At 39.0% G+C, this 11771-nt stretch overlaps 1 protein-coding gene across 5 annotated transcripts in view; it reads left to right on the forward strand.

Moving 5' to 3' along the window:
- The window catches only part of LOC131500469 (zinc finger protein 780A-like), a 45559-nt gene extending 34733 nt beyond the window's left edge, over positions 1 to 10826 (forward strand). For all 5 annotated transcript variants that reach the window (XM_058709745.1, XM_058709746.1, XM_058709749.1 and 2 more), the window contains one exon: positions 6249 to 10826. In XM_058709745.1, the coding sequence (XP_058565728.1) occupies positions 6249 to 9049 (2801 nt within the window). In that variant the 3' untranslated portion in view covers positions 9050 to 10826. The remainder of the gene's footprint in view (positions 1 to 6248) is intronic.
- Positions 10827 to 11771: the final 945 nt, after the last annotated feature.

The following is an 11771-nucleotide window of genomic DNA, read 5'->3' on the forward strand; positions in this document are numbered from 1 at the left end:
GTCAATATAAACCCTGATATTTTTATTATTATTTTTTTTTTATGGTTAGGTTTCTTCAGTCCCTTTTTATCTAAAGAGGTTTTGTGCCTTAAAATTTATTTTAATTTTTTTTACTTTGGTTTTTCTCTCTCACTCTTCTTTGGAGTCTAAGTACAGGCTAGTTTACTTAAAGCGTGGCATTCTAAATTCATGTGCTTTAAAGATTTTTCTCATGACTTGCTTCCGAAGGCTCCACAGTGGATTCCAATAGCATCATGAAGAATCACATCACATCCAGTCTCTTTAGAGATTGCTGTGGTTTTCGTCAACCAAGTATGCCTTTCCATTTCCAAAGGAATGAATAATCTCTGAGTTGAGCTTCAGCAGGATTTTAGTATGGCCAGAGACTGTAGTAAATGATTTCACTCATTTAAAATATGTCGAGACTGCTTTATTTTATAACCCAATATATGGTCAGTTTTTATAAATGTTCTGTGTGATTGAGAAAGGAATGTGTATTTGTAGTCTCAAGTTTGTTTTGTGTGTGTTTTTTTAAATGTTTATTTTTGAGAGAGAGAGAGAGCAGAGGAGGGGCAGAGAGAGAGGGAGACACAATCTGAAGCAGGCTCCCAGCTCAGAGCTGTCAACAGAGAGCCCAACATGGGGCTCAAACCCATGAACTGTGAGATCATGACCTGAGCTGAAGTCAGATGCTCAACCGACTGAGCCACCCAGGCGCCCCATGTTGGAGCTATTTTCTTTGAAATGTGGTCAGTGGCACTCACTTCATAGTTGTTTTGTTTTGTTCTGTTTTTAATGTTTATTTTTGAGAGAGAGAGAGAGTGTGAGTAATTGAGGAGCAGAGAGAGAGGCAGACACAGAATCCGAAGCAGGCTTCCGGCTCCCAGCTGTCCATATATTGGGTTATACTGACCATATATCGGGTTATAAAATAAAGCAGTCTTGAGTCAGCACAGAGCCCCACGTGGGACTGGAACTCAAGAACCATGAGATCATAACCTGAGCTGAAGTCAGATGCATAACTGACTGAGCCACCCATGTGCCCCTTACTTTGTAGTTTTAAGTTTTGTGGCCTGACATGTGATCTGTTCTGGAGAATGTTGCATGGGCACTTGAAAAGAATGTGTGTTCTGCTGTTCTGGGATGGAATGTTCTGAATATATGTGTCATTCAAAGCCACGGTTTCCTTGTTGAATTTCTGCCTGGATGATCTATCCATTGATATAAGTGAGGTGTTAAAATCCCTAATTTTTTTAAACTATTTTTTAGAGAGAGAGAGCATGAGTAGGGGAGAGGGACAGAGGGAGAGAGAGAGAATTTTAAGTAGGCTCCACACTCAGCGCAGAGCCTCCTGTGGGGCTCAATCCCACAATCCTGGGATCATGACCTGAGCCGAAATCAAGAGTTAGATGCTCAACCAACTTAGCCACCCAGGCGCCCCACCTACTATTATTGCATTATTGTCAGTTTCTTCCTTTATGTCTGTAAACAGTGGCTTTATGTATTTAGGTGTTTCCATGTTGGGTGGATAAATATTTACAATTACTATATAGTATTGTTGGATTGTCCTCTTTATCATTATGTGGTGTCATTCTTTGTCTCTTGTTACAGTCTTTACGTTAAAGTCTATTTTGTCCAATATAAGTATTGCTACCACAGCTTTCTTTTTGCTTCTATTTGCATGGTAGATGATTTTCTATACATTCACTTTCAATCTTTATGTGTCTTTATGTCTGATATGAGTTTCTTCTAGGCAGCATGTAGATGGGTCTTGCTTTTTTATCCATTCAGTTATTGTAGGTCTTTTGTTTGGAGCATTTAGTCCATTCACATTTGAAGTAATTATTGATAGGTATGTAGTTATTGCCAGTTTGTTACTTGTTTTATGGTTGTGTTTATAGTTCTCTCTTCCTTTCTTCTCTTGCTGTCTTCCTTTGTGGTTTGATGGCTTTCTTTAATGTTATATTTGGATTTTTTTCTCTTTATCTTCTATCTATTATAGGTTTTTGTTTTGTGGTTACCATCAGGGTCATATATAACATCTTGGGTTGCCTGGGTGGCTCAGTTGATTAAACAGCCAACTTTGGCTCAGGTCATGATCTCACAGTTTGTAGGTTTGAGCCCCATATTGGGCTCTGTGCTGACAGTTCAGAGCCTAGAGCCTGCTTCGGATTCTGTATTTCCCTCCCTCTCTGTCCCTCCCCTGCTCATGCTCTGTCTCTTTGTCTCTCAAAAATGAATAAATATTAAAAAAAATTTTTTTAGATAACATGTGTATAGTAGTCTATATTAAGTTGATGGTTGCTAAAGTTTGAGTCCATTCTAAAAGAACTAAAGTTTTGGGGCACCTGGGTGGCGCAGTCGGTTAAGCGTCCGACTTCAGCCAGGTCACGATCTCGCGGTCCGTGAGTTCGAGCCCCGCGTCAGGCTCTGGGCCGATGGCTCGGAGCCTGGAGCCTGTTTCCGATTCTGTGTCTCCCTCTCTCTCTGCCCCTCCCCCGTTCATGCTCTGTCTCTCTCTGTCCCAAAAATAAATAAAAAATGTTGAAAAAAAAAAAATTTAAAAGAACTAAAGTTTTACTCCCCCCATTCTGTTTTATGTATATGATGTCATACTTTACATCTTTTTATTTAGTGAATCCCTTGGCTGATTTTTATAGATATAATTGATTTTTCTGCTTTTGTGCTTTAACCTTCATACTGGTTTTATAAGTGATTAATCTACTACTTTTATTATATGTTTGCATTTACCTGTGAAATTTTTTCCTTTCTTTCTTATTCCATTAAAAAAAATTTTTTTTAATGTTTATTAATTTTTGAGAGAGAGAGAGTTTGAGCAGGGGAGGGCAGAGAGAGAGGGAGACACAGAATCTGAAGCAGGCTCCAGGCTCTGAGCTATCAGCACAGAGCCTGATGTGGGGCTTAAACTCATGAACCATGAGATCATGACCTGAAATTGAAATCGGATGCTCAACCAATTAAACCACCCAGATGCCCCAATAACTTTCTTATTCCTAATTATGGTCTTTTCTTTCCATTCAAAGAATGCCCTTTAATGTTTCTTGTAAGGCTGGTTTAAATGGTAATGAGCTCCTTTAACTTGTTTGTATGGGAGACTCTATCTCTCCTATTCTGAATGATAGCTTTGCTGGGTAGAGTATTCTTGGTTGCAGGTTTTTTTCCTTTCAGTACTTTGAATATATCATACCCTTCCCTTCTGGCCTGTAAAGTTTCTGCTAAAAATCAACAGAACAGCCTTAAAGGGTGTCTCTTCTATATAACATTTATTTTTCTCTTTTAAAATTCTCCCTCTGTTACTACTTTTTTGCTATTTTGATTACTGTGTGTCTTGATGTGGACTTCCTGGGGTTAATTTTATTGGGAGTTCTCTATGCCTTCTGGATCTGGATGTCTGTTTCCTTCCTCAGATTAGGAAAGTTTTCAGCTATTATTTCTTCAAATAAATGTTCTGCCGCCTTTTCTCTCTCTTCTTCTGGAATCCCTGTAATGTGAATGTTATTATTCTTGATGATGTTGCTGAGTTTTCTTTATCTATTCTCATTTTTTATTCTTTTTATTTTTTGCTGTTCAGCTTGATGCTTTTCACTACACTGTCTTCCAGGTCGCTGATCTGTTCTTCAGGTTCTTCTAATATGCTCTTGAGTCCCTCAGTGTTGTTTTGTTTTGTTTATCTCCGTCATTGAGTTCTTCATCTCTGAGTGGTTCTTTTTTATATTTACTGTTTGTTTTTGAAGGCCTCACTGAGATCATGCACTTTTTTCTCAAGTCAGGTGAATATTTTTATGACCATTGCTTTGAATTCTTTATCAGGCACATTGCTTATCTCTATTTCATTTAGCTTTTTTGCTGTGGTTTTGTCCTGTTCTTTCATTTGGGACATATTCCTCTGTCTTCTCATTTTATATAACTCTGTGTGTTTGCTTCTGTATATTAGGAGAGTCAGTTACAGCTCCTGATCTTAAAAGTAGTGGCCTTAGGAAGAAGAGAAGTCCCATGGTGCCCTGCAGTGCAGGGTCCCCTGTTCACTAGATCCATATGCTTTTCAGCCTCTGCCTCACTGTTGTGGCAGAGCCTCCTCTGTCAGTCCATTGGCCTCAGTGCCCCACTTTGCCTGTTTTGGACAAGATTTGATCTCGGTGTTGTTAAGGGGTAGTCTGGGGCCTCCAGCAGCTTATAGTGTGGTGGTGTCAGCAGTTAGACTAGATGCCTGCTCTCAGCCTGTTTGCTGGAGCTGTAGTTGAACCAACCTGCAAGGCACCCTCTATGCCTTGTCCCCTGAGAGGCTTTCCCTGGGGGGCAGGGCCGGCAGTCAGACCAGATGCCTGCCCTCAGTCCATCTGCCAGGGCTGCGGTCACACTATTGCTAGCTATGAGGTTCAGTTGCCAGAACCGCAGGCATACCCGTGTGTGTGTGTGTGGGGAGGGGGTGGTTATCTTCCCCCCTCCCCAGAGCAGGAGTCACTTTGGAGTGGGGCGGGTTTGATGGGGCAGATCCACAGGAGAATGTGGATGTGGGGCATGCAGTGCTAGCAAGGTCGGTGTTATGTGTTTGCACTGGTTCCCTGAAGCTCCCAACTGTCTAGGCAAGTGTTGGTGGCACAGGGAATGGTTTCTGCCAGCTCTTTTGTTGTTGGAGAAGTTTCTTAAAGATCCCTGCACCTCCAGCACACATTCTGAGATTGGTAAATAAATGTTTTTCATGTATACCACAGGCACTTTTCAAAGTGCCGCTTCTGTGTTGTATCTTAGCAGGTTGTTTGTTAATGCTGGCTCTTTAAGGATGGGGACTCAAATTTCCCGTCAACCTCTGGCTTTCCCAGAACTAAGCCTGCTGATTTTTAAAGTACCTAGAGTTAAGTACAGTTTACCCACTGATTGTAAAAACTTGTGAAGTTAAGCCCCACTGGTTTTCTTTCTTTTCTTTTCTTTTTTTTTAAATATTTATTTTTGAGAGAGATAGAGCATGCAAGTTCGAGAAGGGCAGAGAGAGGGGCAGAGAGAGGACAGAGGATTAGAAGCAGCTTCTGTGCTGACAATAGATAGCCCAATGTGGGGCTTGAACTCACAAGCCATGAGATCATGACCTAAGCTGAAGTTGGACGCTCAATCAACTGAGCCACCCAGGCGCCCCTGTACTTAAACTGTTTTGAATGGTTTGCCTTTACTCTTACAATAAAATCTAAAACCCTTGCCACAGATAATGAGACCACCTATGAAGCCACTGCCACCCTTTGGATCCTGTCTCTACCACACTGCCTTCTTTCAGCGCTTAGAACATGATAGAACCTTTTTTCAACAACTTCATGCTTCACTTAGACTGTTTTCATCATACGAGAGTCCTGTGGCCTGAGGTGCTTATAGGAGACACCATTTTCATTTTTTAAGACTCAAAAGAAGGGGCGCCTTGGTGGCTCAGTCAGTTAAGTGTCCGACTTTGGCTCAGGTCATGATTTGTGGTTCGTGGGTTTGACCCCTGTGTCAGGCTTGTGCTGACAGCTCAGAGCCTGGAGCCTGCTTGGGATTCTGTGTCTCCCTCTCTCTCTTCCCCTATCCCCCCAAAAATAAATAAACATTAAAAAAAAAACAGTTTAAGTACAGACCCTTAAACTTTGATTTGCATCAGAATTATCTGATAGGGATGTTAAAAATACAGCATTTTAGGACTTATTCCTAAAAATTCCGATTCTATGCATCTGAGTTGCTTGAACATCAGCTTTTGTAACAAACCTACCAAAGGATTTTGACTTAATACCTAAATTTCACAGTTAATCTCTTCCCTATTATGAGTATCACCATCTTATTTACATAAACTTTCTTCATTTTTGGAGCTTTTCTTATCATTTTTCAAATTCTCTGAAAGTATATTATATGTACTTTCAATATATATTTTATTTTTCTTGCTCTATATATTTTTAGAGTTATGTATTCTTTTTTAAAAAATTTTTTAACTGTTATTCATTTTTTGAGAGAGAGACAGAGCGCAGGTTGGGGAGGGGCAAAGAGAGAGGGAGACACAGAATCCGAAGCAGGCTCCAGGCTCTGAGCTGTCAGCAGAGCCTGACACAGGGCTTGAACCCACGAACCGTGAGATCATGACCTGAGCCAAAGTTGGATGCTTACCCGACTGAGCCACCCAGACGCCCCTAGGGTTATGTATTCTTTAATGGATTTTGTACATGTGTATGTACAGACAAATAAAATGTGTTTGCTCTCTCCTTTTCTTTCAGATTTGGAGTCAAATTGTGGAGCTAAGAAGTTATCTCCAGAAAATGATATTTACGAAATAAATTTGCCCAAACAGAGTATAATGCAAATAAGTAAAACTCCTGGCCTCAAGGCCTCCAATTGTAGAAATGACTCAAAATGCAGAAATAGATTTAGGGGACGACAGAGACATCAAGAGGGGTATATCAGTCAAAAGATAATAAGCTATGAAAAAAGGCATACTTATACTCATCATATTTCTCTTATTCACAATACAGATAAGCCATATGAATGTAAGGAGTGTGGGAAGTACTTTAGTCGTGGTTCAAATCTTATTCAGCATCAGAGTATTCATACGGGAGAGAAACCCTACAAATGTAAGGAATGTGGGAAGGCCTTTAGACTTCTTATCCAGCTTACTCGCCATCAGAAATTTCATAGTGGTGAAAAACCCTTTAAATGTAAGCAATGTGGGAAAGCTTTTAGTTTTCCCACCCAGCTCAATCGCCATGAGAACATTCATACAGGTGAGAAACCATTTGAGTGTAAGGAATGTGGTAAGTCCTTTAATCGTAGCTCAAACCTTGTTCAACATCAGAGTATTCATACGGGTGCAAAACCCTATGAATGTAAAGAGTGTGGGAAAGGCTTTAATCGTGGTTCAAACCTTATTCAGCACCAGAAAATTCATTCTAGTGAGAAACCCTTTGAATGTAAAGAATGTGGGAAGGGCTTTTGTCTTCCAGTAGAGCTTGCTAGACATCAGAACATTCATACTGGTGAGAAACCATTTACATGTAAGGAATGTGGCAAAGCCTTCAGTCGTGGCTCGAATCTTGTCCAACATCAGAGTATTCATACTGGTGAGAAACCCTACGGGTGTAAGGAGTGTGGAAAGGCTTTTAGACTTCACCTACAACTTTCTCGACATCAGAAAGTGCATACTGGTGAAAAACCATTTGAATGTAAAGAATGCGGGACAGCCTTCCAATATCAGTACCAACTTATTGAGCATCAGCGAATTCACACAGGTGTGAAACCTTATGAATGTAAGGAATGTGGGAAATTGTTTCGTCGTGGTTCAAACCTCATTCAACATCGGAGTGTTCATACTGGAAAGAAACCTTTTGAATGTAAGGAATGTGGGAAGGCCTTTAGACTCCATATACAACTTACTCGACATGAGAAATTTCATACCGGTGAGAAGCCCTTTGAATGTGGAAAATGTGGAAAAGCCTTTAGTCTTCTCACCCAGCTTCATCGCCATGAGAACATTCATACAGGTGAGAAACCATTTGAATGTAAAGAATGTGGAAAGTCCTTTAATCGTGTCTCAAACCTTGTTCAACATCAGAGTATTCATGCTGGCGTGAAACCCTATGAATGTAAAGAGTGTGGGAAGGGCTTTAATCGTGGTTCAAACCTTATTCAGCATCAGAAAATTCATTCTAGTGAGAAACCCTTTGAGTGTAAGGAGTGCGGGAAGGCCTTTAGGTATCATTACCGACTTATTGAACATCATAGAATGCATACTGGGGAGAAACCCTTTGAATGTAAAGAATGTGGGAAGGCCTTTACTCTTCTGACACAGCTTACTCGACATCGGAACATTCATACTGGTGAGAAACCATTTAAATGTAAGGAATGTGGCAAGGCCTTCAATCGTGGTTCAAATCTTGTTCAACATCAGAGTATTCATACTGGCGAGAAACCCTACGGATGCAAGGAGTGTGGAAAGGCTTTTAGACTTCACCTACAACTTTCTCGACATCAGAAAACGCACACTGGTGAGAAACCGTTTGAATGTAAGGAATGTGGGGCAGCCTTTAGACATCAGTACCAAGTTATTGAACATCAGCGAATTCATACAGGTGTGAAACCCTATGAATGTAAGGAATGTGCAAAGAGCTTTAGTCGTGGTACAGACCTTAGAGTACATCAGAGAATTCACACTGGTGAGAAACCCTTTGAATGTAAGGAATGTGGGAAGGCCTTTCGACATCATTATCAGTTTCTTGGACATTCCAGAATTCATACTGGTGAGAACCCCTATGAATGTAAGGAATGTGGGAAATGCTTTATTTGCAGTAGTGAACTTAGAGTACATCAGAGAATTCATACTGGTGAGAAACCATATCAGTGTAAGGAATGTGGGAAGGCCTTCAGTCGTAGCTCAAACCTTATTCAACATGTTAAAATTCATACTGGTGAGAAGCCCTATGAATGTAAGGAATGTGAAAAGGCCTTTAGCAATAATTATGAACTTACTGTACATCAGAGAACTCATACTGGTGAGAAACCTTATGAATGTAAGGAATGTGGGAAAACTTTTAGTCTTAGTTCAGTCTTTACTGCCCATCAGAGAATTCATACAGGTATGAAACCCTATGAGTGTAAAGAATGTGGAAAGAGCTTTAGTTGTAGCTCAAACCTTATTCAACATGAGAGGATTCATACTGGTGAAAAACCTTATGAATGTAAGGAATGTGGGAAGGCCTTTAGACTTAGGTCAGTGTTTATTGCCCATCAGAGAATTCATACAGGTCTGAAACCCTATGAGTGTAAAGAATGTGGGAAAGCCTTTACTGTGACTGGTCAGCTGACCCGACATCAGAAAATTCATAATCGTCAGAAGTCCTTGAATATAAAGAATGCGGGGAAAAAACCTTCCCTGGTTATGAACAGCTTACTCATCATCAGAGAGTTCACAGTGGCAAGAAACCCTATGGATATAAAAGAATGTGGGAAGACCTTCCATCATGGACTGAGATTTGCTCAACAGCACAGTATTCCTACTGGTGAGGAACTCCTTGAGTATAAGTAATGTGGAAGGATTGACAGTCACAGCAAACACTTTAGAGAAGACATTCTGATGAGGGAGTCTTTAAATGTAAGAAATACAGGGTGGCCGTCGTGTTCATTGTTTACTAATCATGAAAGATATTTTACTACGTATGTTAATTTCATGCGTTTAGAAAAGCCTTCAAACTCCAACTGGAGAAAAACTATCCTTGGAACAAATATAAGCTACATCTACCTGAGGCATGTGCTTTATTGCTATTTCACTACCTATGTGACATTAGACTAGGTGCCTCGCCTCTTTTTGCATCATTTATAAATGGCAATGGTAGTGAGTACTAGTGCAATTATAGGAATAAATGTGTTACAGTACACAGAAAATCCTTGAAAAAGTATTTGGCACATGCTTGTGCTCATAAAGGATAGCTTTTACATTGTTCCATTAGCATTACTGTTACTGAGGACAGGAAAAGTGTATTATTGTGAATCACTTAGAAAAACCTCATCCATTCACTATTAAGTTTTAAATAACTTCCGTATAAAATTTCATGGGAGGTAAAGAACACGTGAGGATTTTCATTAAGAGCTCATCCCTTAAGTTACATCAGAAAGTTAATTTTGGAAAGAAACCCTATGGATTTCGTGCGTGAGGAGATATTGAGAAAACAGCTGTGGAAGACTCAGGGAGAGTTTTTGAAGTGACTTGTCTATAAAAGGCAACAGGCAGAAAATGTATAATTTATATTCTCTGTCCAGAAGTTAAGATAAATTAAATATTAGTGAAAGAATAGCAAACTAAAAGCTATCCATTTATGTTATCCAACTCTTTATCATGAAAATTGCCACACATATGAAAAAGTTGAAAGAATAAACACCCATATACCCCTTCTAGATTCAGAGTTGTTAACAATTTGACATTTATTTTTCTGTATATTTTATGTTGTGCCATTGAGAATATGTTTTAGACATCATGTACTTTACCCCTTATTACATCAGTATGTATCTCCCAAACATAAAGACAATCTCATATATAGCCATAGTACCATAATTACCCTTAAGGAATTTATCCATAATTCCATATTACCTATCTTCATTGGCCTCTAAAATGCCTTTTTTAGGAGTTCATCTTCTGAATAGCATGCATTCCAGATTATGTATTATATTTGGTTTTAAGCTCTCTTTAGTCTTTTTTAGTCTAGGATAGTAACTCAAATTTTCTGGAGTACCAGAATCATCTGTGACTCCTAGTAAAAATACAGAGGTCCAGGCCCACTGAGCCTCTGTATCTTTACTAGTTCTGCAGGGGATTTTGGTATGTGCTACAGAGAGTCACTGGTCTAGAAACTTTCTCCTTAATTTTTTAAAAAAAATTTTAGAATGTTGACTTCATGAGAAGTCCAGGAAAATTGCCATGTGTTTAGATTTTCTGTTTCTATATGTCATTTAGCTTTGTTCTGGCTTTTGTATTTTCTGTACAAAGGAAATTGGGTCTAGAGGCTGCATTAGGTTCAGATTAAATGTTTTGAGGGGAGAACACTTGGTAGGTTATGTCTGTATGTCGTATTGCAACATGTCAGAAAACATGTAAGGACAGGTCATTACTTTGTTAGTAAAACTAAATTTGATCATTTGGGTAACATGGTACCAGATCTCCATTGTAAAGATCTTTGGAGAGACTGTCACCTCTTTGGAAATTTATACTCATGTATTTAAATCCTAAATCAAATAGAAAATAAAAAAATGAAAATAGACTGTTCAGGAATGAATTGCATTAAAATGCAAACATGATTGAACTTGTAGAATGTGCCTGAAGCTATACTCTGTACAAAATTAATACTCTTCAGTGTATACAAGGTTATTTTGACCAGAACCTTATTTTGTTGTTGTTCAGCACTTTATCCCCAGCACCTTTATTGCATCTGGTACATGAGAAATTGAAAACTTTAGGGGGGGGGGGGGGCGGGGAATTGAGCCTGCAACTCAAGAAGCTATAAAACAAGAGAATAAACCTTAAGCCAATACAAGGAAGCAACACTAAAAATGGGAATTAACAGTTGGGGAACAGATTTCATTTTTTACTTTTTTTTTAAATTTTATTTTTTATTTTTTAAAATCTACATCCAAATTAGTTAGAATAGAGTGAAACAAGGATTTCAGGAGTAGATTCCTTAATGCCTCTTAGCCATTTAGCCCATCCCCCTCCCAGAACCCCTCCAGCAACCCTCAGTTTGTTCTCCATATTTATGAGTCTCTTCTGTTTTGTCCCTGTCCCTGTTTTTATATTATTTTTGTTTCCATTCCCTTATGTTCATCTGTTTTGTGTCTTAAAGTCCTCATATGAGTGAAATCATATGATTTTTTGTCTTTCTCTGACTGACTAATTTCACTTAGCATAATACCCACCAGTTCCATCCATGTAGTTGCAAATGGCAAGATTTCATTCTTTTTGATTGTTGAGTAGTACTCCATTGTATATATATACCACATTTTCTTTATCCATTCATCCATCGATGGACATTTGGGCTCTTTCCATACTTTGGCTATTGTTGATTCATTTTTTACTTTTAAGTTTTTTCCAGCCTTGGGTCATAATTGACATATAACACTGAGTAGGTTAAGGTGTACAAAATAGTGATTCCATATATGTATATATTGCTAAATGATTACCATAATAAGCTAACACATCTGTCACCTCACAATAGTTACCTTTTTGTGTGTGATGAAAACTTTTAAGATCTACTCCCTTA

This window comes from Neofelis nebulosa, chromosome 17, assembly GCF_028018385.1.
Source record: "Neofelis nebulosa isolate mNeoNeb1 chromosome 17, mNeoNeb1.pri, whole genome shotgun sequence".
In the NCBI taxonomy this organism is placed as follows: Eukaryota; Metazoa; Chordata; class Mammalia; order Carnivora; family Felidae; genus Neofelis; species Neofelis nebulosa.